We start from the raw sequence: 27,952 nt of genomic DNA, 5'->3' as shown, positions 1-27,952 counted from the left end.
AATGTCATCTGGTGTAACACCTTCCCTAGCTACCTTCACAAATTAGAATCCATGCAAAAGAAAATCATACGAGCCCTGTCATGGTCCAAGTTTAATGCCCCCACTCGACATCTATTCCATAATTATCATCTCTTAAGACTGACAGAGTTCAATATTTATCAAAATGCTTGTTTAACCTATCAAGTCATTTACAGGCTGAATCTTAGGCTCTGTAGCTTGGTTCCTATCTACCACCCCCAGCATGTCCACAACACTCGTAACTTAGATCTGATATCAGGTAAACATCGTTTACTGGATTGTACCGCTCGAAGTGTTGTATGCAGGGGACCAAAGATTTGGAACCGGCTTAATGAGAGCCTCAAGATGCTGTATCCATTCTCCAACTTCAAAAATAAACTGAAAACTTATCTATTAACCACCTATATTTAATGCCTCATGTGGTGTAGACTACTGTTGGGTTTTGCATGGTTGAATGAATGTATGTATGTATGTGTATGCTTGCTTTAGTACTATTATCTTGTGTTAATCATATAGTGTTGTTTTTTTTTGTTGTTGTTGTTGTGCTTGCTACCATGTTTCATCATTCCATGTATATACTGTCCTCTGGACCCCCTGTCAAAAGCTTCTTCTAGCTTATTTGGGGGACCCTTTCACGTACCAACATCTTTAAATGATGATATTCACTACTATTGTAATTGTTATATGGTATTGTGAATAAACTAAACTTGAAACTTGAGCCCGGCCAAACTATGAAAAAAACTGCGACTTATAGTCCGAAAAAATACGGTATATAAAGATGACGGGGAGAAGACGCTGTCGAAGGTGAGCCACGTAAATAAGAGCGCCCACAAAACGACGCATCCTGAAGAGACGCTCAGAAAGCTACTTGAAGATGATCTGTAAAACATCATCTATGTAACATTTTGACCAAAGAACCACCATTACATGTTATGTAGACCACAAGGAAGTGTTTTCCATTTAGAAAAAAATCATAACACAACCCCTTTAATGCGCCTTATAATTCGGTGCGCCTTTTGTATGGAAACAGACCTGAATAGACCCGCTTATCAGCAGTGCGCCTTTTAATCCGGTGCACCCTATGGTCCGAAAAATATGGTAAGTGTTTCAGGGACGAATGAGTGGTTCTGGGAAAAATGTTCCTTCTCCTCATGATGACAGCATCTCAGTCACATTTCTGTGATGGATTCCGTTTTTATTGACCAATTTCGTGATTAAAGAGTAAACTGAACAGACTCCAAAACCTCAGTTGCTTGTTGAATATTTTCTCCTAAAAACCAGCCTCCTATAATGCTCCTATAATCCGTCCTTCCATTGCAGGACTCTGGTTCTCAGAGTGTCTGCCAGCATATTTTCAGACATCATTACAACAACCCGTCATTAAAACACAAGTACATCGAAACAGCACATCTGCATTTTTACTATCCAATTGTTTCAAATATTTTGACATATTGTGTAGATTTTAATCCCATAGATTTGATTGGACGGTAAGTGTCTTGTCAGCCTGGAATCATCTCAGTTGGCTTTCTGTTTAACATTTTTGGGTTGCCTCCATAGGCTGTCAGTGTTCCAGAAAAAACATGTCACGCACTTATTATACATATTTTCCCTCACGTGGACTTCAACTGATGCTTTAACTAAACACATTTTCCATCTTTACTCTTGGATCAGAACTCCTTCCGTAAGGTTTTAAATGACTGGTACTTATGTGTCTTCAGCTTCGGAGCAAACCGGGGAAGGAGGCATGAGGCAGAAGCCCAGGAGGAGTCCTCTGCAGACACTTTATGATGGTGACCAGGTCAGTGTCATTCCATGTAGTCCGATTGAAGCCTTGCAGTATTACAGTATAAAGGTATTCCAAAAACAGATACAAATAAGAAATAAAATAATTATACATGTGTGCAATAATAACCACGTTGTGCTACCTTGACAGACCTGGACTTTGAACTTTTGGCTGTCATCTCACTCAACCAAAAAGATACTGTTCACCTTGTTTTTTTTGATTGATTGAGACTTTTATTAGTAGATTGCACAGTACAGTGCATATTTCGTACAATTGACCACTAAATGGTAACACCCCAATAAGTTTTTCAACTGGTTTAAATCGGGGTCCACTTAAATCAATTAATGGTACAGATATATACTATCATCGTAATGCAGTCATCACACAAGTTAATCATCAGAGTATACACATTGAATTATTTACATTATTTACAATATTTACAATCCGGGGTGTGGGATGTGGAGGGGGGGGGGGTTAGGTTTGGTTGATATCAGCTAGAGATGCGCGGATAGGCAATTATTTCATCCGCAACCGCATCAGAAAGTCGTCAACCATCCGCCATCCACCCGATCTAACATTGAATCAGAACCGCACCCGCCCGTTGTTATATATCTAATATAGACGATGTGAGGTTATAAAGCTTTTGCCTGTTAAAGAAAGGAGACTGATCCAATGCCGCATAGACATTCGCGTGCCACGCTGTCACGGCCCAGACGCACACCAGTGCGCAATCATATGGGAGCCGCGCTGAGCGCACCTCCAAGCGCGTCTCGCTGCCGGCGACGGCCGGGTATGGGCCCGACGCTCCAGCGCCATCCATTTTCAGGGCTAGTTGATTCGGCAGGTGGGTTGTTACACACTCCTTATCGGGTTCCGACTTCCATGGCCACCGTCCTGCTGTCTATATCAACCAGGGTGAGCCCCACCCCTTTCGTGAGCGCACTGCGCGCGGAGTGACCCCTGTTACGCGCCCCCGGCAACAGGGGTGGCGGGCAGGTAAGCTGCGCGGGCGGAGCGCGCGGAGTGACCCCTGTTACGAGCCCCCGGCCACGGGGGTGGCGGGCAGGTAAGCTGCTTACCTGCTGCGCGTGACGCCGGCCGCGGCGAAGGCGGACGAGGCGGGGTGTCGGCGCGGTGGTGACCCTGGACGTGCGTCGGGCCCTTCTCGCGGATCGCCTCAGCTACGGCTCCCGGTGGGGCCCTCTCGGGGGAAGGGGCCTCGGTCCCGGACCCCGGCGAGGTGTCCCTTCTCCGCTCCGTAAAAGTGTCCATCTCTTCTTTTCTTTTTTCTTCTGTTGTGGCATATGCTGCAGGTGCCTGCTCGTTTTTCGTATGTGAGTAACAACATTTAACTATGTATATATATTTCCGAATTGGTTTAACTGCCACCCTCCTGAATCTATTTAAAATCTTTTTTTTTTTTATTTCAACCGCCCGACCCGACCCGCGGATAAAATCTTTTTTTTTTTTATTTCATCCGCCTGATCCGCGGATAATCCGCGGACTCCGCGGTTGTGCCCGCAAACCGCGCATCTCTAATATCAGCACTTCGGTCATCAACAATTGCATCATCAGAGAAATGGACATTGAAACAGTGTAGGTCTAACTTGGTAGGATATGTACAGCAAGTAGTGGATCAGAAAGCATAAAAACAAGTATATACATTTGATTATTTACAATCCGGGGAGGTGGGATGTGGAAGGGGGAGGGTGTTAATTTAGGGTTGCAGTTGCCCGGAGGTGTTCTTTTAGTGCGGTTTTGAAGGAGGATAGAGAGCTTAGCATACGTAGCTCATAGAGATGCGCGGTTTGCGGACACAACCGCGGAGTCCGCGGAATATCCGCGGATCGGGCCGTTGAAATAAAAAAAAAAAAAAGATTTTATCCGCGGGTCGGGTCGGGCGGTTGAAATTAAAAAAAAATTGATTTTAAATAGATTCAGGCGGGTGGCAGTTAAACCAATTCGGAAATATATATACATAGTTAAATGTTGTTACCCACATACGAAAAACGAGCAGGCACCTGCTGCATATGCCACAACAAAAGAAGAAAAAAAAAAGAGATGGACACTTTTACGGAGCGGAGAAGGGACGCCTCGCCGGGGTCCGGGACCGAGGCCCCTTCCCCCGAGAGGGCCCCACCGGGAGCCGTAGCTGAGGTGATCCGCGAGAAGGGCCCGACGCACGTCCAGGGTCACCACCGCGCCCACCGCACCGACACCCCGCCTCGTCCGCCTTCGCCGCGGCCGGCGTCACGCGCAGCAGGTAAGCAGCTTACCTGCCCGCCACCCCCGTGGCCGGGGGCTCGTAACAGGGGTCACTCCGCGCGCTCCGCCCGCGCAGCTTACCTGCCCGCCACCCCCGTTGCCGGGGGCGCGTAACAGGGGTCACTCCGCGGTGGACGGTGGCCATGGAAGTCGGAACCCGCTAAGGAGTGTGTAACAACCCACCTGCCGAATCAACTAGCCCTGAAAATGGATGGCGCTGGAACGTCGGGCCCATACCCGGCCGTCGCCGGCAGCGAGAGCCGCGAGGGCTAGGCCGCGACTAGTAGGATGGCCGCCGCGGTGCGCGCTGAAGCCTCGGGCGCGAGCCCGGGTGGAGCCGCCGCGGGTGCGAGGGACATCGCACCTCCACGCGCTTGGAGGTGCGCTCAGCGCGGCTCCCAGATGATTGCGCACTGGTGTCTCCTTTCTTTAACAGGCAAAAGCTTTATAACCTCACTAATGCCTTGCATCGTCTATATTAGATATATAACAACGGGCGGGTGCGGGCGGGTGCAGTTCTGATTAAATGTTAGATCGGGTGGATGGCGGATGGTTGACGACTTTTGTGATGCGGTTGCGGATGAAATAATTGCCTATCCGCGCATCTCTAGTAGCTCAGGCCGATTACATCAAATCCATAAGGACTGATGGCGGGCTGTAACGATAAATGCTAATAACGATAACCGTGGTAAAACTCCAGACAGTTAGTATTACCGTTTTAATTATAAAATGATTGAAAAACCGTAACTGCACTTTGATACACTCAGAAACTGACTGGCGCCCGCTCGCTAGCTTAAATGCTAACATGAAAACAAGAGGCATTAACGTATTTCCCCGTGAGGACACAACATATCTCAATCGAAACTCACATAAACACATTAATAATAATAATAATAATAACTGGGATTTATATAGCGCTTTTCTAAGTACCCAAAGTCCCTTTACATGTAGAACATTGCTGTCTAAGGAACTAACTGTTGTGCACATTGAACCTACAAGCCGCCAGAAATAATTATATATTTTATTTGTTAGGCACTTTCATTCAATCTTAAGTGCTACAAACCAATATTTAAAACAATAAAAGCGTATTCACTAAAACAGATAAAATACTAAGACTCAAACGCTATCTGTGAAGTGTAAGAAACACAGAACATGGGTTTTCTATTTTATCCATCCATCCATCCATCCATCTTCTTCCGCTTATCCGAGGTCGGGTCGCGGGGGCAGCAGCCTAAGCAGGGAAGCCCAGACTTCCCTCTCCCCAGCCACTTCGTCCAGCTCTTCCTGTGGGACCCCGAGGCGTTCCCAGGTCAGCCGGGAGACATAGTCTTCCCAACGTGTCCTGGGTCTTCCCCGTGGCCTCCTACCAGTCGGACGTGCCCTAAACACCTCCCTAAGGAGGCGTCCAGGTGGCATCCTGACCAGATGCCCGAACCACCTCATCTGGCTCCTCTCGATGTGGAGGAGCAGCGGCTTTACTTTGAGCTCCCTCCGGATGGCAGAGCTTCTCACCCTATCTCTAAGGGAGAGCCCCGCCACCCGGCGGAGGAAACTCATTTTGGCCGCTTGTACCCGTGATCTTGTCCTTTCGGTCATAACCCAAAGTTCATGACCATAGGTGAGGATGGGAACGTAGACCGACCGGTAAATTGAGAGCTTTGCCTTCCGGCTCAGCTCCTTCTTCACCACAACGGATCGATACAGCGTCCGCATTACTGAAGACGCCGCACCGATCCGCCTGTCGATCTCACGATCCACTCTTCCCTCACTCGTGAACAAGACTCCGAGGTACTTGAACTCCTCCACTTGGGGCAAGATCTCCTCCCCAACCCGGAGATGGCACTCCACCCTTTTACGGGCGAGAACCATGGACTCTGACTTGGAGGTGCTGATTCTCATCTTAGTCGCTTCACACTCAGCTGCGAACCGATCCAGTGAGAGCTGAAGATCCTGGCCAGATGAAGCCATCAGGACCACATCATCTGCAAAAAGCAGAGACCTAATCCTGCAGCCACCAAACCGGATCCCCTCAACGCCTTGACTGCGCCTAGAAATTCTGTCCATAAAGGTTATGAACAGAATCGGTGACAAAGGGCAGCCTTGGCGCAGTCCAACCCTCACTGGAAACGTGTCCGACTTACTGCCGGCAATGCGGACCAAGCTCTGACACTGATCATACAGGGAGCGGACCGCCACAATCAGACAGTCCGATACCCCATACTCTCTGAGCACTCCCCACAGGACTTCCCGAGGGACACGGTCGAATGCCTTCTCCAAGTCCACAAAGCACATGTAGACTGGTTGGGCAAACTCCCATGCACCCTCAAGGACCCTGCCAAGAGTATAGAGCTGGTCCACAGTTCCACGACCAGGACGAAAACCACACTGTTCCTCCTGAATCCGAGGTTCGACTATCCGGCGTAGCCTCCTCTCCAGTACACCTGAATAGACCTTACCGGGAAGGCTGAGGAGTGTGATCCCACCATAGTTTCTATTTTAGTTATCGTAAATTCCGGACTATACGCCGCTACTTTTTTTCCCTACACTTTGAACCCTAAGACGGAGCGGCTTTTTTATGGATTTTTCTGCACAGGCGGATCATAATAAAAATATTTTGATAAAAAACAAGCAAAAATACTTTGAGGGTGTTTTGTTGTTTGTAGTATGGCGCCATCTTTTGGACGAGTTTGCTCACTGCAGGTGCTGCAGTGTCCTTCCATTTACCGAAAGGGGCTTTTTTTTTTCCCAACCGGAGTGCCGTTCAGTCTTGTAGTGTGAAGTGTGAATTGAAGTGTGAATTATATTTATATAGCGCTTTTCTCTAGTGACTCAGAGTGCTTTACATTGTGAAACCCAACCTAAGTTACATTTAAACCAGTTTGGGTGGCACTTGGAGCAGGTGGGTAAAGTGTCTTGCCCAAGGACACAACGGCAGTGACTACGCTGGCAGAAGCGGGGATCGAACCTGGAACCCTCAAGTTGCTGGCACTGCCACTCTGCCAACCGAGCTATACCGCCCCGTAGCATTTCATATAGTCCATAGCGTTTCTACTTGTATGGATTCTTCATTTATCACTCCAAGCAACGTTTGTAATTTTTACAATATAACTAAAACTGTTTATACTTACTAAACCGTCCCATCTCATGTGTGATATCTGTAGGAGTTTTTTCATACATATTTGTACGTGCTATCTTAATGTAATGAATTTAGCGTCGTTAGCATTATCTAATATGCGAACTTGTTTACCAGTGTCTGTTAGTATTATTAACTTACAACGGCATTCTTTTTGTATTGTTTCGGTTTCACAAATTCCTCAGTAAATTCACCAAAACGTCATTGGGAAGTTATGGAGTCTGTTTAGCTGATTGAAGAACTTAATTCCGCAGTTAGTGGGTCCATGACAATGGTTTCTGTTTTGTTTGATCATTCATTTTACTGCCGTGTTGCAGACACCGTTTGTAAACAATTTGGTATGTAAATAAACATTTACAGAATCTTTCTGTGTAAATAAGTTACATATCTGCGGGTGCGGCTAATATATGGAAAATTGTTTTTTCTTCTAAAAATTTGGTGGGTGTGGCTTGTATTGGGTCACATGCTCTATTCTATAGTATGGAAAATAAGGTATTAAAAAAAAACTTGGTCAGAAGATTTCAGTGTGTGTATCAGTACTTTTTGAGCACATTGAACAATATCGTGATAATATAGATAACTGTCATCATTTTGGTCACAATAACTGTTATAAAATGTTCATATACAAAACCCAAAACCAGTGGAGTTGGCACGTTGTGTAAATGGTAAATAAAAACAGAATACAATGATTAGCAAATCCTTTTCAACCTATATTCAATTGAATAGACTGCAAAGACACAATACTTAACGTTCAAACTGGTAAACTTTGTTATTTTTTGCAAATATTAGCTAATTTGGAATTTGATGCCTGCAACATGTTTCAAAAAACCTGACAAAAGTGGCAAAAAAGATTAAGAAAGCTGAGAAAAGCTCATCAAACACTTATTTGGAACATCCCACAGGTGAACAGGTTAATTGGGAACAGGTGGGTGCCATGATTGGGTATAAAAGCAGCTTCCATGAAATGCTCAGTCATTCACAAACAAGGATGGGGCGAGGGTCACCACTTTGTCAACAAATGTGTGAGAAAATTGGCGAACAGTTTAAGAACAACATTTCTCAACGAGATATTGCAAGGAATTTAGGTATTTCACCATCCACGGTCCGTAATATCATCAAAAGTTTCAGAGAATCTAGAGAAATCACTGCACGTAAGCAGCAATGCCCATGACCTTTGATCCCTCAGGCGGTACTGCATCAAAAAGCGACATCAGTGTGTAAAAGATTTCACCACATGGGCTCAGGAATACTTCAGAAAACCACTGTCAGTAACTATAGTTTGTCGCTACATCTCTAAGTGCAAGTTAAAACTACTATGTTAAGCAAAAGCCTTTTATCAACACCCAGAAACGCTGCCGGCTTTGCTGGGTTCGAGCTCATTGAAGATGGACTATTGCAAAGTGGAAAAGTGTTCTGTGGTGTGAAGAGTCCACATTTCAAATTGTTTTTGGAAACTGTGGATTTTGTGTCCTCTGGACCAAAGAAGAAAAGAACCATCTGGACTATTAAGGGCGCAAAGTTCAAAAGCCAGCATCTTTGATGGTATGGGGGTGTATTAGTGCCCAAGGCATGGGTAACTTACACATCTGTGAAGGCACCATTAATGCTGAAAGGTACATACAGTTTTTGGAGCAACATATGTTGCCATCCAAGCAACGTTATCATGGACGCCCCTGCTTATTTCAGCAAGACAATGTCAAGCCACATTCTGCATTGTTACAATAGCGTAAAAGAGTGCGGGTACTAGACTGGCCTGCCTGTAGTCCAGGAACTGTCTCCCATTGAAAATGTGTGGCGCATTATGAAGCCTAAAATACCACAAAGGAGACCCCCGGACTGTTGAACAACTTAAGCTGTACATCAAGCAAGAATGGGAAAGAATTCCACCTGAAAAGCTTCAAAAATTGGTCTCCTCAGTTCCCAAACGTTTACTGAGTGTTGTTAAAAGGAAAGGCCATGTAACACAGTGGTAAAAATGCCCCTGTGACAACTTTTTTGCAATGTGTTGCTGCCGTTAATGATTATTTGCAAAAAAGAAAATAAGTTTCTCAGTTGGAACATTAAATATCTTGTCTTTGCAGTCTATTCAATTGAATATAAGTTGAACAGGATTTGCAAATCATTGTATTCTGTTTTTATTTACGAGTTAGACAACGGGCCAACTTCACTGGTTTGGGGTTTTGTACATTGTCTATAAATGTGCAATGTGTGGTCTTTCTTCAGGGCTCTGTAAATCTTTGTCCTGCTGTTTACCCCAAGGTGTTTGTTTCAGAACATGCAGCTCTTTGGGGAGATTTGGCTTCTTCCTCTTATTGGAACCGTTCCCCACGCAGAACATTGAGTGCGCCGAGGTTCCAGTTACTCGATGTCCCAATGGGTGCAATAAATTAACGTTACTGGTGCTGACTTTGGCAGCTTAAAAGGGGAATAAGTCATGATAAATATAATGTAATGTAAAGAGCCATATCGCGTTTAAAGTGTCCAAACCCAGCCTTTTTCTTCAAGTCTCACAACAGTTGCCTAGCCAGTATGAAAGTATGACCTTTATTCGATTCAAAATTAGGTGTGGCTCCTTATTTCTGGTCGGTAACAATTGTCATGTGGTATGGCAGCTGTTGTTTGTGCCTCTTTCCCTTGTGTAACCTTGTACTGGGATGTTTTGAAAATGATTAAAATAAAAAAAAACATTTCCAAATGTCAAACGAACGCACTTTAACATTAGGATGTGAATTGTGAAGTGAATTATATTTATATAGCGCTTTTCTCTAGTGACTCAAAGCGCTTTACATAGTGAAACCCAATATCTAAGTTACATTTAAACCAGTGTGGGTGTCACTGGGAGCAGGTGGGTAAAGTGTCTTGCCCGAGGACACAACGGCAGTGACTAGGATGACGGAAGCGGGAATCGAACCTGCAACCCTCAAGTTGCTGGCACGGCCGCTCTACCAACCGAGCTATGCCGCCCCAACCTATAACGCCAGCTGAGGCACGCTAAGTTGAACTATGTTTTTTACATGAGTTGTGTAAAGGTGCACTGCAAAAAGTCAGTGTTCAAAAACAAGAAAAATTAAAGCTGCAAGCAGCAATGGACTGGACCGACTTTGACGGCACATAAAATCCCAACCGGAGCAGTAATTAAAACTCTTTCATCAACTTTTAATCAGAAGGGTTAAATCGCTCTCCTGTGCTAGTTTGAAGCCGACACGACAAATGCGCTCAGAGGAGATAATGTTTGAAAAAAGGTGACCGGTTTTTACAAAACTTTTGTTTTGAAGGGGGAATTGCAAGCTTCCTGTTGATTTTTGCTGGGGGTTGTCAATTTATGAAATGTAGGTCTAAGTGAGACCTACATAGAGGTTTTTGTTTCATATACATACAGGCAGTTTTGTCTGTGTTTTCTTCCTAGGAGCAGTTTTCTCTGTGTTTTATTCCTAGGGGGTGCTAGAGTGCAATTTTGAGTTTTGGGGTTTGCTTTTTTTATTAGATCGCAATTTTCGCCAGTCCTGATGTGTGTGTCCAGTTTGGTGAGTTTTGAAGCATGTTAAGGGGCTCAAATTACAGCTCAAAGAGGCAAAGGTGACTGTTTTTACAAAACTTTTGTTTTGAAGGGGGATTTCCAAACTTCCTGTTGATTTTTGCTGAAGAAACTTGATGTATGAAATCTAGGTCTAAGTGAGACCTACATAGAGGTTTTTGTTTCATATCTCTACGACATTCCTCCTGGAAGTTACAGGCAGTTTTGTCTGTGTTTTCTTCCTAGGAGCAGTTTTGTCTGTGTTTTATTCCTAGGGGGTGCTAGAGTGCAATTTTGAGTTTTGGGGTTTGCTTTTTTTATTAGATCGCAATTTTCGCCAGTCCTGATGTGTGTGTCCAGTTTGGTGAGTTTTGAAGCATGTTAAAGGGCTCAAATTACAGCTCAAAGAGGCAAAGGTGACTGTTTTTACAAAACTTTTGTTTTGAAGGGGGATTTCCAAACTTCCTGTTGATTTTTGCTGAAGAAAGTTGATGTATGAAATCTAGGTCTAAGTGAGACCTACATAGAGGTTTTTGTTTCATGTCTCTACGACTTTCGTACTGGAAGTTACAGGCAGTTTTGTCTGTGTTTTTTTCTTAGGGGGCGCTAGAGCGCAATTTTGAGTTTTAAAGTTTTTTGTTTTTTAAATAGATGGCAATTTTTGGCAGTCCTGATGCGGGTGTCAAATTTTATGGACAGAATTTCTAGGCGCAGTCAAGGCGTTGAGGGGATCCGGTTTGGTGGCTGCAGGATTAGGTCTCTGCTTTTTGCAGATGATGTAGTCCTGATGGCTTCATCTGGCCAGGATCTTCAGCTCTCACTGGATCGGTTCGCAGCCGAGTGTGAAGCGACTGGGATGAGAATCTGCACCTCCAAGTCCGAGTCCATGGTTCTCGCCCGGAAAAGGGTGGAGTGCCATCTCCGGGTTGCGGAGGAGACCCTTCCCCAAGTGGAGGAGTTCAAGTACCTCGGACTCTTGTTCACGAGTGGGGGAAGAGTGGATCGTGAGATCGACAGGCGGATCGGTGCGGCATCTTCAGTAATGCGGACGCTGTATCGATCCGTTGTGGTGAAGAAGGAGTTGAGCCAGAAGGCAAAGCTCTCAATTTACCGGTCGGTCTACGTTCCCATCCTCACCTATGGTCATGAGCTTTGGGTTATGACCGAAAGGACAAGATCACGGGTACAAGCGGCCGAAATGAGTTTCCTCCGCCGGGTGGCGGGGCTCTCCCTTAGAGATAGGGTGAGAAGCTCTGTCATCCGGGGGGAGCTCAAAGTAAAGGCGCTGCTCCTCCACATCGAGAGGAGCCAGATGAGGTGGTTCGGTGCATCTGGTCAGGATGCCACCCGAACGCCTCCCTAGGGAGGTGTTTAGGGCACGTCCGACCGGTAGGAGGCCACGGGGAAGACCCAGGACACGTTGGGAAGACTATGTCTCCCGGCTGGCCTGGGAACGCCTCGGGATCCCCCGGGAAGAGCTGGACGAAGTGGCTGGGGAGAGGGAAGTCTGGGCTTCCCTGCTTAGGCTGCTGCCCCCGCGACCCGACCTCGGATAAGCGGAAGAAGATGGATGGATGGATGGATCAAGGAAGAATGTTGTCATAAAATAAGAGTGAACATCCGAGACAACTGCTCCTTTTAGTAGTATTTTGACTGCTGACGTGTGCAGTAACATATTGTGTCTTTTATAAACGTTTGCCAGTTGGAACGTTAAAGGGGAACATTATCACCAGACCTATGTAAGCGTCAATATATACCTTGATGTTGCAGAAAAAAGACCATATATTTTTTTAACCGATTTCCGAACTCTAAATGAGTGAATTTGTGGTGGGGGTGGGGCGGGGGCGTGGCTAAGAGGGGAGGAGTATATTTACAGCTAGAATTCACCAAGTCAAGTATTTCATATAAATATACAGTATATATATATATTGTCAGAGTTTGTAGGTGACGAACCCCAAGATGCAGAGAAGGCGGAAGGCATTGTACGAGAAAACATGATTTAATAAAACACTAAGGCAAAACAACAAACGAAAGGGTAACAAAAGGCGCGCACAAGGCGGAGAACAAACTTGGCTATGAACTAAAATAGCACAGAGGCTAACTGTGGACAAGAAAACAAAAACACTTACTGTGACACGAAGGAACTAGGACATGAGCAGAGTGAAACAAAAGTAGACAGAGCTACAACGACAAGTATTAAGAACAACGACACGACAGGTAGGAACGACAATGACATTGACAATGATCCAGCAGTGACTGGAGGGTAGGGCAGGTTTAAATAGTAGCTGGCTGATTGACACCAGGTGTGGCCAGGTGCCAATCAGCCACAGCTGAGGGGAAGCAGCACTCAGGGAGACACTCAGGAAATGAAGACAAAATAAAAGCGCTGACAGGAAACTAAGACAAACAGAGAAAAAACTAAAACAGTCAAACTGTCAGGGACAAGCCTGACATATATATATATATATAAATATACAGTATATATATATATATATATATATATATATATATATATATATATATATATATATATATATATATATATATATATATATATATACTTATACATACATATATATACTGTATATATATATATATATATATATATATATATATATATATGATCAAATAAATAAATATATATATATATATATATATATATATATATATATATATATATATATATATATATATATATATATATATATATATATATATCTCAAGAGAGACAGAGACAGTGCACAGTGCATGTGGATCACATGTTACCATGGCGAGAAAACATGGAGAGACTGGAATGTAATAGAGTGATCTTTGTTTGTCTGTTGCCATCTCCTGGTGAATGTTGGCTATAGCGTACTGGGGTTACTTTTTGGTTGGCCAACGATTTACGTGGTGTTGCGCACCTGACGTCAAGTGTGTGAGTCTGTTCTGAAGTCTACAGTAAAGAGACGTACTTCATCCCCTGGCCTGTTTATTGCCTCCAACTCAATATATTACAACAACAACCCTCCAGGTCCGCATGGAGCTGGAGGGGGCGTGGCCTCCAGGTCCGCCTGAATTTCGGGAGATTTTCGGGAGAAAATGTGTCCCGGGAGGTTTTCGGGAGAGGCGCTGAATTTCGGGAGCCTCCCGGAAAATCCGGGAGGGTTGGCAAGTATGCTTTCCGCCATGTTTGTTTGTGTTGGCTTCACTATGTGACGTCACAGGAAAATGGACGGGTGTTTATAACGATGGTTAAAATCAGGCACTTTGAAGCTTTTTTAGGGATATTGCGTGATGGGTAAAATTTTGAAAAAAACTTCGAAAAATATAATAAGCCACTGGGAACTGATTTTTAATGGTTTTAACCATTCTGAAATTGTGATAATGTTCCCCTTTAAATATATTGTCTTTGCAGTCTATTCAATTGAATAGAGGTTGAACAGGATTTGCAAATCATTGAATTCTGCTTTTATTTACCATTTACACAACGTGCCAACTTCGCTGGTTTTGTACATTTTAGTACAAGGACAACCCTAATCCATTCAAGACCCCTAAAAACAATTCCAGAGAATAAATATAGTTTAAAAAAAAACAATACAAAAATACGTTATATGTCTTTTGCAACATTCTTTGGCAATTCCAGAGAATAATTATAGTTTAAAAAAAAACAATACAAAAATACGTTATATGTCTTTTGCAACATTCTTTGGCCTTATAGGGCTTATTTTGCAACACCATATTTTTCTTATTAGTATTTTTCACCTCACTGATTTATCATCCTGGCTGGTATACAAATCCCCCACAAGTCTCCCTGACGTCGTTCGTGCTCGTTGTCGTCATTTTCATGCCAATCCAATACTTCTATAATTTTGTTGTGAAGGATGTAAAAAAAGATGCCAGACCGCTTTGTTGAATTATTTCAGTGACAATTTGCACTGTGTTCATCTTGGCCCTGCTATGACTATGAATAGCTCAGGATATTTGCTTTTTTTTTTTTTTTTACTTGGACAAAATTAAGACTGGCTAGCGTCAGTTTAACTAAAAATTATTGCTGACACTTAATTTGAAAGCTTGAAGATGGAGTCCAAATCTTTGACTGAGTCATTTGTGTTCATGGTCTACGAGTTTGGAGGGTTGTCTGGATACTGTTTCACTCTCGACACAATACCGATATTGGAGCTTTGAGTATCGACTGGTACTCATATTGATACAATATCGGCATGTCATCAGCATCATACCTCCAAGCAGGGAGGTAATGGGTCCCATTTGTATAGTCTTTGCTACAAACCCCGTTTCCATATGAGTTGGGAAATTGTGTTAGATGTAAATATAAACTGAATACAATGATTTGCAAATCCTTTTCAACCCATATTCAATTGAATGCACTACAAAGACAACATATTTGATGTTCAAACTCATAAACTTAATTTTTTTTGGCAAATAATAATTAACTTAGAATTTCATGGCTGCAACACGTGCCAAAGTAGTTGGGAAAGGGCATGTTCACCACTGTGTTACATGGCCTTTCCTTTTAACAACACTCAGTAAACGTTTGGGAACTGAGGAGACACATTTTTGAAGCTTCTCAGGTGGAATTCTTTCCCATTCTTGCTTGATGTACAGCTTAAGTTGTTCAACAGTCCGGGGGTCTCCGTTGTGGTATTTTAGGCTTCATAATGCGCCACGCATTTTCAATGGGAGACAGGTCTGGACTACAGGCAGGCCAGTCTAGTACCCGCACTCTTTTACTATGAAGCCACGTTGATGTAACACGTGGCTTGGCATTGTCTTGCTGAAATAAGCAGGGGCGTCCATGGTAACGTTGCTTGGATGGCAACATATGTTGCTCCAAAACCTGTATGTACCTTTCAGCATTAATGGCGCCTTCACAGATGGGTAAGTTACCCATGTCTTGGGCACTAATACACCCCCATACCATCACAGATGCTGACTTTTCAACTTTGCGCCTATAACAATCCGGATGGTTCTTTTCCTCTTTGGTCCGGAGGACACGACGTCCACAGTTTCCAAAAACAATTTGAAATGTGGACTCGTCAGACCACAGAACACTTTTTCACTTTGTATCGGTCCATCTTAGATGAGCTCAGGCCCAGCGAAGCCGACGGCGTTTCTGGGTGTTGTTGATAAACGGTTTTCGCCTTGCATAGGAGAGTTTTAACTTGCACTTACAGATGTAGCGACCAACTGTAGTTACTGACAGTGGGTTTCTGAAGTGTTCCTGAGACCATGTGGTGATATCCTTTACACACTGATGTCGCTTGTTGATGCAGTACAGCCTGAGGGATCGGAGATCACAGGCTTAGCTGCTTACGTGCAGTGATTTCTCCAGATTCTCTGAACCCTTTGATGATATTACGGACCGTAGATGGTGAAATCCCTAAATTCCTTGCAATAGCTGGTTGAGAAAGGTTTTTCTTAAACTGTTCAACAATTTGCTCACGCATTTGTTGACAAAGTGGTGACCCTCGCCCCATCCTTGTTTGTGAATGACTGAGCATTTCATGGAATCTACTTTTATACCCAATCATGGCACCCACCTGTTCCCAATTAGCCTGCACACCTGTGGGATGTTCCAAATAAGTGTTTGATGAGCATTCCTCAACTTTATCAGTCTTTTTTGCCACCTTTCCCAACTTCTTTGTCACGTGTTGCTGGCATCACATTCTAAAGTTAATGATTATTTGCCAAAAAAAAAAAAGGTTGTCAGTTTGAACATCAAATATGTTGTCTTTGTAGCATATTCAACTGAATATGGGTTGAAAATGATTTGCAAATCATTGTATTCCGTTTATATTTACATCTAATACAATTTCCCAACTCATATGGAAACGGGGTTTGTATGACTCGGCCGGGGTTTGAACTCACAACCTACCGATCTCAGGGCGGACACTCTAACCACTAAGCCACTGAGTAGCATGTTATCTTTTGTAAACGACTTAACTGAAATACAAGAAAAGACCAACCTTGTGTGCTCATTGGAGAACATTTAAATATAAACATGTTGCACAACTACTTGTATTAGAAATTTTAGATGCACTCCGATATCATGGGCTGTGTTATATCCGATATCAATATCAAACTGGGACAACCCAACCACTTTTTAATTTTATTTCTCTCTCTTTTTTTGGGGGGGTCGGCATAGCTCGATTGGTAGAGTGGCTGTGCCAGCAACTTGAGGGTTACAGGTTCGATTCCATCTTAGTCACTGCCGTTTAGAGATATTATCGGCCGATAAATGCTTTAAAATGTGATTTCAGAAATGATCAGTATCTGTTTCAAAAAGTAAAATTTATGACTTTTTAAAACGCCGCTGTACGGAGTGGTACACGGACGTAGGGAGAAGTACAGAGCGCCAATAAACCTTAAAGGCACTGCCTTTGCGTGCCGGCCCAATCACATAATATCTACGGCTTTTCACACACACAAGTGAATGCCATGCATACTTGGTCAACAGCCATACAGGTCACACCGAGGGTGGCCGTATAAACAACTTTAACACTGTTACAAATATGTGAACCCACACCAAACAAGAATGACAAACATTTCGGGAGAACATCCGCACCGTAACACAACATAAACACAACAGAACAAATACCCAGAACCCCTTGCAGCACTAACTCTTCCGGGACGCTACAATAAAAAACCCCCGCTACCCCCTACCCCCGCCCACCTCAACCTCCTCATGCTCTCTCAGGGAGAGCACGGCCCAAATTCCAAGCTGCTGTTTTGAGGCATGTTAAAAAAAATATCGCACTTTGTGACTTCAATAATAAATATGGCAGTGCCATGTTGGCATTTTTTTTTCCATAACTTGAGTTGATTTATTTTGGAAAACCTTGTTACATTGTTTAATGCATCACAACAAAATTAGGCATAATAATGTGTTAATTCCACGACTGTATATATCGGTATCGGTTGATATCGGAATCGATAATTAAGAGTTGGACAATATCGGATATCGGGGAAAAAGCCATTATCGGACATCTCTACTGCCGTTGTGTCCTTGGGCAAGACACTATATCCACTTGCTCCCAGTGCCACCCACACTGGTTTAAATGTACGGTAACTTAGATATTGGGTTTCACTGTGTAAAGCACTTTGAGTCATGAGAGAAAAGCGCTATATAAATATAACTCACTTCACTTCCCTTTACAGCAGTTGGCATTAAATTCATCTTTTAAATTGTATTTATTAAATGTGTTATGGGATCAATGTGAAAGACATTTTGTTTAACAAAAATGTTATTTTTTTATGGCTCAGTGGGATGGGCCACGTCGTAAAAACTTGATTTAAGAGCCAACCTTACTGGGGAGAATAGACGAACTGAGGACAATCTGTAAGTAATAAATGCATATGGAGCTTGGCATTAAAAGGAACATGGCTGCCGTCCAGCGATGACTCATTTACATTGCAATTCCCCCCCGCTTGAAATATTTCAACCCTCCTCTCTCCTTGTCTTTTTTTTTTTTTTCTCTACATAAGTCACTTTTGTTGCGTTTGATGCTGAGTTCACAGCTGGCTCGCCACAGAATTATAACTTGTGCTCCGAATATAAATTACGTCCCATAGGGCAGGTCCATCATTAGGGCGAGCGTCAGCGCTCTGAAGAAAGTCCTGGAAAGCTGTTTGTAGTTAGAGACACTTTGTTGTACTGCACACGCTCAGTAACCATCCCAGCTCTAACAAATGTCATTAACTTTAATAGTCCTGCTTTTTTTTATGCCATCTCAGCATGAAACAATGTACATGTAGCAACACTTGCACAATATAATAGAAGCGCTGAATCAGCAACTGCTCTGTTAGTTTAGAGTATGAAATATATGAATGAAAAATATGCTTAAAAAACTGCTGCGGGTTAAAAAAAAAAGGAGATTTCTTATCGGCCATCTACAGAACCCAAAACCGGGGAAGTTGGCACCTTGTGTAATTTGTAAATAAAAACAGAATACAATCCTTTTCAACTTATATTCAATTGAATAGATTGCAAAGACAAGATATTTAATGTTCAAACTGAGAAACTTTGTTTGTTTTTTGCAAATAATCATTAACTCAGATTTAATGGCAGCAACACATTGCAAAAAAGTTGTCACAGGGGCATTTTTACCACTGTGTTACATGGCCTTTCCTTTTAAAGGGGAACATTATCACCATTTCAGAAGGGTTAAAACCATTAAAAATCAGTTCCCAGTGGCTTATTTTATTTTTCGAAGTTTTTTTCAAAATTTTACCCATCACGCAATATCCCTAAAAAAAAGCTTCAAAGTGCCTGATTTTAACCATCGTTATATACACCCGTCCATTTTCCTGTGACGTCACCAGAGGTGGGTAGAGTAGCCAGAAATTGTACTCAAGTAAGAGTACTGTTACTTTAGAGTTTTATTACTCAAGTAAAAGTAAGGAGTAGTCACCCAAATATTTACTTGAGTAAAAGTAAAAAGTATGTTGTGAAAAAACTACTCAAGTACTGAGTAACTGATGAGTAACATACACACTCATATATATATATATATATATATATATATATATATATATATATATATATATATATATATATATATATATATATACATACATTGATATATACAGTATATAATTTATATTTATTTATTTTGCGGGGCTTCACGGTGGCAGAGGGGTTAGTGCATCTGCCTCACAATACGAAGGTCCTGAGTAGTCTTGGGTTCAATCCCGGGCTCGGGATCTTTCTGTGTGGAGTTTGCATGTCCTCCCCGTGACTGCGTGGGTTCCCTCCGGGTACTCCGGCTTCCTCCCACCTCCAAAGACATGCACCTGGGGATAAGTTGATTGGCAACACTAAATTGGCCCTAGTGTGTGGATGTGAGTGTGAATGTTGTCTGTCTATCTGTGTTGGCCCTGCGATGAGGTGGCGACTTGTCCAGGGTGTACCCCGCCTTCCGCACGATTGTAGCTGAGATAGGCTCCAGCGCCCCCCGCGACCCCAAAGGGAATAAGCGGTAGAAAATGGATGGATGGATGGATTTATTTTGCTGTTTTTGTTTACATGTTAAAGGTGTTTTAATGAATATACATGCATGTTTAACATATAGATTCCTTTCTTTCATGAAGACAAGAATATAAGTTGGTGTATTACCTGATTCTGATGACTTGCATTGATTGGAATCAGACAGTAGTGATGATAACGTCCACGTTTTCAAATGGAGAAGAAAAGTTCCTCCTTTCTGTCTAGTACCACATGAAAGTGGTTGGTTTTTGGCATTGTATTTGTCCAGCTTCCATATTCGTTTTTATACACTTTACAAGAAATATATTGGCGGCAAACTCCGTAGCTTGCTAGCTTGTTTGCGCTGGCTTTCGGAGACTCTTGTTTTGAAAGCGCAGGCGCGATGGAGCGGCACTTTTATTGTGAAGACAGGAACTGTGCAGTCAGTCTTTAGGCTTTTGACGGGATGTACGATTGAAATAAAAAAGGGTCTTTTTTCCTTCACACTTTTGATTGATTGATTGAAACTTTTATTAGTAGATTGAACAGTACAGTACATATTCCGTACAATTGACCACTAAATGGTAACACCCCAATAAGTTTTTCAACTTGTTTAAGTCAGGTCATGTGACCGCCTGGCTCTGTTTGATTGGTCCAACGTCACCAGTGACTGCATCTGATTGGTGGAACGGAGTGAACGTCACCAGTGACTGTATTTGTTGAAACGCAGGCACTATGAAGGTCTGTCTGACAGACCAAAACAAACAAAGCGTGCATTAACAGATCGATAAAAATTAGTAGCGAGTAGCGAGCTGAATGTAGATAAAAGTAGCGGAGTAAAAGTAGCGTTTCTTCTCTATAAATATACTCAAGTAAAAGTAAAAGTATGTTGCATTAAAACTACTCTTAGAAGTACAATTTATCCCAAAAGTTACTCAAGTAGATGTAACGAGGTAAATGTAGCGCGTTGCTACCCACCTCTGGTTAAAACCATTAAAAATCAGTTCCCAGTGGCTTATTTTATTTTTCGAAGTTTTTTTTCAAAATTTTACCCATCACGCAATATCCCTAAAAAAAAGCTTCAAAGTGCCTGATTTTCCATCCATCCATCCATTTTCTACCGCTTATTCCCTTTTGGGGTCGCGGGGGGCGCTGGAGCCTATCTCAGCTACAATCGGGCGGAAGGCGGGGTACACCCTGGACAAGTCGCCACCTCATCGCAGGGCCAACACAGATAGACAGACAACTTTCACACTCACATTCACACACTAGGGCCAATTTAGTGTTGCCAATCAACCTATCCCCAGGTGCATGTCTTTGGAGGTGGGAGGAAGCCGGAGTACCCGGAGTGAACCCACGCAGTCACGGGGAGAACATGCAAACTCCACACAGAAAGATCCCTCCAGTATTAAATTGAGGATGGACACGTACGCTTTCCAAATCCTCCATTCCAGTTAAAAAAAAACACATTTCTTTTTACCGCCAAGTTTCTCATATTATGTGGGATTCCATATCGTGTGCTTGAGAAAAGTACGGACTTCCCACCCGGTGCTTACATGCGTTGTACGCGTCGAGCACACACACGTGAAGCTGCGATATCCTTGATGTTCCCGTATCAGCCAGCAAAGACAGAGAGAGACACACACAGTGTCAGACCGAGGCTCTGACCGCTGCCTGAGAGCCAAAGTGAGCAAATGCAAGAAGTAAATAAGAGGTTTGTGCCACGCGGAGGCCAGGATGAACTCCATGAACTTCAGTGTGATGCACTTTTATTGCACTGGAAGTTTACCATTTTCAACCCCTTCCTTCCTTGCAGGCTGAGTCAGCAGTTCAGGCCATCCATCAGGGCAGGCGGGAGCTGTTAGAAGAGGCCTGTCGCTCCTACACCAGAAAACGTCGAGTCCTGATCCAGGAGGACCTGAAGCACGTCATCGTGGACGACCAGCACGGCCTGCTGTACTGCTACGTGCCCAAGGTGGCGTGCACCAACTGGAAGCGGGTACTCATGGTCCTGACGGGCGCCGGGGGATCTCACCGGGACCCGTTGGCGATACCGGCGAACGAGGCGCACGTCTCGGGGAACCTCCGCACCCTGTCCGAGTACTCCGCCTCCCAGATCAACCAGCGGCTGCGCTCCTACTTGAAGTTCGTGTTCGTGCGCGAGCCCTTCGAGCGGCTGGTGTCGGCGTACCGCAACAAGTTCACGCGGAGCTACAACACCGCCTTCCATAAACGCTACGGCACCAAGATAGTGCGGCGACACCGAGCCCACCCGCAGCCGGAAGCTCTGGCGAAAGGCGACGACGTCTCCTTCGCCGAGTTCGTGTACTACCTGGTGGACGAGGCCACCCAGGCGGAGGAGCCCTTCAACGAGCACTGGGAGCGGGTGCACTCGCTGTGCCACCCCTGCTTCATCCACTACGACGTGGTGGGCAAGTACGAGACGCTGGAGCAGGACTCGGACTACGTGCTGCGGCTGGCCGGGGTGCAGGACAAGGTCAGCTTCCCGGCCTCGTCCAAAAGCACCAGGACTACAGGAGACATGGCGGCGCAGTTCTTCCACAACATCAGCCCTTTCTACCAGAAGAAGCTGTTCAACCTCTTTCGCATGGACTTCCTGTTATTTAACTACTCTGTGCCAGCATACCTCAAGTTTTGAGACTTGAAGTTGTTCTTCCACGGGATAGGACTACAAACGTCACGGTACGTATGACCAGGGCCGGCCCTATGCTTTTTAGTAGGGATGTCCGATAATATCGGACTGCCGATAAATGCTTTAAAATGTAATATCGGAAATTATCGGTATCGGTTTCAAAATTATCAGTATCGGTTTCTAAAAGTAAAATGTATGACTTAGGACGTAGGGAGAAGTACAGAGCGCCAAAAAACCTTAAAGTCACTGCCTTTGCGTGCCGGCCCAGTCACATAATATCTACGGCTTTTCACACACACACACAAGTGAATACAAGGCATACAGGTCACACCGAGGGTGGCCATATAAACAACTTTAACACTGTTACAAATATGCGCCACACTGTGAACCCACACCAAACAAGAATGACAAACACATTTCGGGAGAACATCCGCACCGTGACACAACATAAACACAACAGGACAAATACCCAGCACCCCTTGCAGCACTAACTCTTCCGGGACGCTACAATATACACCCCCCGCTACCCCCTTCGACGGCGTCTTCTCCCCGTCGTCTTTGTTGTAGCGGTGTAGCGTGCAAGGACGGGAGTGGAAGAAGTATCAAAAGATGGAGCTAACTCGTTTAATGACATTCAGACTTTACTTCAATCAATAACGGAGCAGCATCCCCTCATTTTAGTAGGGATGTCCGATAATATCGGACTGCCGATATTATCGGCCGATAAATGCTTTAAAATGTAATATCGGAAATGATCGGTATCGGTTTCAAAATGATCAGTATCGGTTTCTAAAAGTAAAATGTATGACTTTTTAAAACGCCGCTGTGTACACGGACGTAGTGAGAAGTACAGAGCGCCAATAAACCTTGAAGGCACTGCCTTTGCATGCCGTTCCAGTCACATAATATCTACGGCTTTTCACACACACACACACACACACACAAGTGAATACAAGGCATACAGGTCACACCGAGGGTGGCCATATAAACAACTTTAACACTGTTACAAATATGCGCCACACTGTGAACCCACACCAAACAAGAATGACAAACACATTTCGGGAGAACATCCGCATCGTGACACAACATAAACACAACAGAACAAATACCCAGAACCCCTTGCAGCACTATCTCTTCCGGGACATACACAACAGAACAAATACCCAGCACCCCTGGCAGCACTATCTCTTCCGGGACGCTACAATATACACCCCCCGCTACCCCTTTCGACGGCGTCTTCTCCCCGTCGTCTTTGTTGTAGCGGTGTAGCGTGCAAGGACGGGAGTGGAAGAAGTATCAAAATACGGAGCTAACTGTTTTAATGACATTCAGACTTTACTTCAATCAATAACGGAGCAGCATCCCCTCATTTTAGTAGGGATGTCCGATAATATCGGACTGCCGATATTATCGGCCGATAAATGCTTTAAAATGTAATATCGGAAATGATCGGTATCGGTTTCAAAATTATCAGTATCGGTTTCTAAAAGTAAAATGTATGACTTTTTAGAACGCCGCTGTGTACACGGACGTAGGGAGAAGTACAGAGCGCCAATAAACCTTAAAGGCACTGCCTTTGCGTGCCGGCCCAATCACATAATACCTATGGCTTTGCACACACACCAAAGTGAATGCCTGCACACTTGGTCAACAGCCATACAGGTCACACCGAGGGTGGCCGTATAAACAACTTTAACACTGTTACAAATATGCGCCACACTGTGAACCCACACCAAACAAGAATGACAAACACATTTCGGGAGAACATCCGCACCGTGACACAACATAAACACAACAGAACAAATACCCAGAACCCCTTGCAGCACTAAATCTTCCGGGACGCTACAATATACACCCCCCGCTACCCCTTTCGACGGCGTCTTCTCCCCGTCGTCTTTGTTGTAACGGTGTAGCGTGCAAGGACGGGGGTGGAAGAAGTATCACAAGACGGAGCTAACTGTTTTAATGACATTCAGCCTTTACTTCAATCAATAACGGAGCAGCATCTCCTCATCCGGAAACAACAACACCGGAAATGTGTCTAATAACTAAAGTTCCTTGGGTGAATAATGTAAACTCACTGCACCGGTATGTTTTAACGCTTTAATGGGGAGTTTACTGACGGATATAAGTAAGAACTTTACACTACTTTATATTAGAAATGGCAACAGCGGAGGATGGATGTCCCATAACAAGAAAATTGAGAAAAAGAAGAAGCTTATCGACAACGGAATTTATCAGGACTTATGCAGATCCCAAATACAGATCAGCAGGTACCAGAAGGTAAGAAAAGTTGCTTTTGCGTAATATTGCGAAACAAAACGCCAGATAATGTCTTACCTTATACACACACCATACTAATACTCGTATGTTGAAGCACATCAAACGGTGCAGTCTACACGTATCTCTTATGTTTGACTGCCATCTACTGGTCACACTTATCATTACACCATGTACCAAATAAAATAGCTTAGAGGTGAGTAAGCGCAACCAAACTTATTCCCTAAATTAGGTGCCCCGGGTTATAAGGCGCACTGTCGAGTTTTGAGGGGGAAAAAAGGATTTTAAGTGTGCCTTATAGTCCGGAAAATATGGTAATCGTGAAGGGAAATGAGGCCCCTAAAACAATTGCACTAGGGGCCATATATCCCTGCGCTTTGAAGTTTGTGGCTTGTAAAGGTGACTACGTAACGTGGGTGTTATTTCATATACAGAGGGATTTTTGAGCCTTAAAAGCCATACTTAGAAAGTCATAAACAGTTTTTTTATGCTCTACCTATAAAAATATTCCATTTATAATTAATAATTCCTACACTCCCTACCACAGAACCAATTAACAGTGATAAACTAGTGTTTACTGTATATTACTCTTGTAGATGGATGGCTGAGTGTGAGCATTAAAGACACAACCAACAAAAATGCAGTTAAAGTATGGTAATAATTTATTATTAATATTTTACAAGTGATGTAAATATTTGTATTATAAATAATCAGGTTTAAACGAAAAGACTACTAGGATAGGATAGGATAGGACTTTATTGTCATTGCACAAGTACAACGAAGCTATGTTTTCAGCACAAACCCGTTCAAGATTAGACAAACAAACAGTGTACAGGGTTACAGAACAGGAACGCTGATGGGTCGCCACAAGGCACCCCGTAAAAGATAAGAAAAAGGTAAAATGCTGGGGAAGAAGATGAGTAAAAAAATACAATCTAGACTGGGCTCCTAAGGGGACCTAGTCTGGAGTGGGAAAAAACCTCCATGCAATACACACATAAACACGTTACATTTAATCAGGACAACTCGCAACAGAGGGGCGGGGTTGTTGGGACCCTGGAGGTCGACTGCTGCTATGAAGGGCTGCCAGCCGACCATCACCCCGAGGGGAAACAAGCAACTACAGTTCAGTTCAATAGTCACGTGTTTATACTCCAGACAATGTCCAAAGTTTATATGAAAGGGTAAAAAAAATGCTTTAATTGATCCAAAAGGTGGGAAAAAAGTGTTTTCCTCTGTGAGATCCATTCAAAACTGCTATTTATTTAAAAAGTAAACATAACACAATAAGTTGGCAAACACTGTGGGGAAAAAAAGCAATTGTTTAGACATTATATATTTAGGGAGAATGTTCGGCTACAATATAAACTTAAATAGTACGGTTGTTTTAGAAATTGACCAGCTCTATACTCTCGGCAGGGTCCTTGAGGGTGCATGGGAGTTTGCCCAACCAGTCTACATGTGTTTTGTGGACTTGGAGAAGGCATTCGACCGTGTCCCTCGGGAAGTCCTGTGGGGAGTGCTCAGAGAGTATGGGGTATCAGACTGTCTGATTGTGGCAGTCCGCTCCCTGTATGATCAGTGCCAGAGCTTGGTCCGCATTGCCGGCAGTAAGTCGGACACGTTTCCAGTGAGAGTTGGACTCCGCCAAGGCTGCCCTTTGTCACCGATTCTGTTCATAACTTTTATGGACAGAATTTCTAGGCGCAGTCAAGGCGTTGAGGGGATCTGGTTTGGTGGCTGCAGGATTAGGTCTCTGCTTTTTGCATATGATGTGGTCCTGATGGCTTCATCTGGCCAGGATCTTCAGCTCTCACTGGATCGGTTCGCAGCCGAGTGTGAAGCGAATGGGATGAGAATCAGCACCTCCAAGTTCGAGTCCATGGTTCTCGCCCGGAAAAGGGTGGAGTGCCATCTCCGGGTTGGGGAGGAGATCTTGCCCCAAGTGGAGGAGTTCAAGTACCTCGGAGTCTTGTTCACGAGTGAGGGAAGAGTGGATCGTGAGATCGACAGGCGGATCGGTGCGGCGTCTTCAGTAATGCGGACGCTGTATCGATCCGTTGTGGTGACGAAGGAGCTGAGCCGGAAGGCAAAGCTCTCGATTTACCGGTCGATCTACGTTCCCATCCTCACCTATGGTCATGAGCTTTGGGTTATGACCGAAAGGACAAGATCACGGGTACAAGCGGCCGAAATGAGTTTCCTCCGCCGGGTGGCGGGGCTCTCCCTTAGAGATAGGGTGAGAAGCTCTGCCATCCGGGGGGAGCTCAAAGTAAAGCCGCTGCTCCTCCACATCGAGAGGAGCCAGATGAGGTGGTTCGGGCATCTGGTCAGGATGCCACCCGAACGCCTCCCTAGGGAGGTGTTTAGGGCACGTCCGACCGGTAGGAGGCCACGGGGAAGACCCAGGACACGTTGGGAAGACTATGTCTCCCGGCTGGCCTGGGAACGCCTCGGGGTCCCACAGGAAGAGCTGGACGAAGTGGCTGGGGAGAGGGAAGTCTGGGCTTCCCTGCTTAGGCTGCTGCCCCCGCGACTCGACCTCGGATAAGCGGAAGAAGATGGATGGATGGATGGATGGTTTTAGAAATAGGTCCGTAAATGTGTCACGATGACGCTGTGCAAAGCGATGCTAAATTAGTCATTATCTCAATGGGCTTTTGAATGGAGGCGGCCACAATGCTGTGAACTAAAACTATTAAAAGGACACGTTGACTCACTGCTGAGTCGACGTTTCGCCAAAAAAAAGAAGTAGAATTGCATGGGTAAGAAGCAAACAAGCACATTGAGTGTTTATGCCATGGGCCGGCCCTGCGTACGATTACTTTGTTCTTACCATCATTGAACACAAGGGGAAAGCCGGCCATTTGTGTTTTTTACTGTAAAATGTGTACCAGTGTGTCTTTGTCTTTTCATATTTCAAATGTAGTTGTAGGAATTTGCACGACAAATGTGATCCGGAGAGAAGTTACAATGAAAGTATTCAAATTGGACAGTGAATGTTTCATGTGTGCCTTTTTCACTGTCAGCCTTATTTGGACCCCAAGAGGAAAAAAAAACAACCTGTGCCTGTTTTTTCTTTTCTTTGTAATTGTACAACAAAATTGTTTTATTATGGTTATTGTCTTAATTTATTGTGTTTTTCGGGACTGAGGGCAACACATGTTTTTGGTCGCACTTTTCAAATAAATGTGATCCAGCAACACCCATTTTTTTTTTGATTGAACCTGGGTTTTGATTTACTTCTACTTGTGTAATCCAGTCATGACCTAATGCCATTTAGAGGCAATTTTGTCGTCACAAACCTAAGAAAGTGCATATCAGACAAAGCGTCATACAGG

General features: G+C 44.0%; 1 protein-coding gene across 1 annotated transcript in view; it reads left to right on the top strand.

Annotated features, from left to right (window-relative positions):
* LOC133571028 (carbohydrate sulfotransferase 11-like) overlaps positions 1–26,338 on the top strand; it is a 64,692-nt gene extending 38,354 nt beyond the window's left edge. Inside the window, exons 2-3 of the mRNA XM_061923997.2 lie at positions 1,737–1,816; positions 21,495–26,338. Coding sequence (XP_061779981.1) covers positions 1,737–1,816; positions 21,495–22,337 — 923 coding nt within the window. The 3' untranslated portion in view covers positions 22,338–26,338. The remainder of the gene's footprint in view (positions 1–1,736; positions 1,817–21,494) is intronic.
* Positions 26,339–27,952: the final 1,614 nt, after the last annotated feature.

This window comes from Nerophis lumbriciformis, linkage group LG28 (assembly GCF_033978685.3).
Source record: "Nerophis lumbriciformis linkage group LG28, RoL_Nlum_v2.1, whole genome shotgun sequence".
Taxonomy (NCBI): domain Eukaryota; kingdom Metazoa; phylum Chordata; class Actinopteri; order Syngnathiformes; family Syngnathidae; genus Nerophis; species Nerophis lumbriciformis.
Note: the sequence above shows the minus strand (reverse complement) of the source record. Positions and strands in the feature narration are given on the sequence as shown.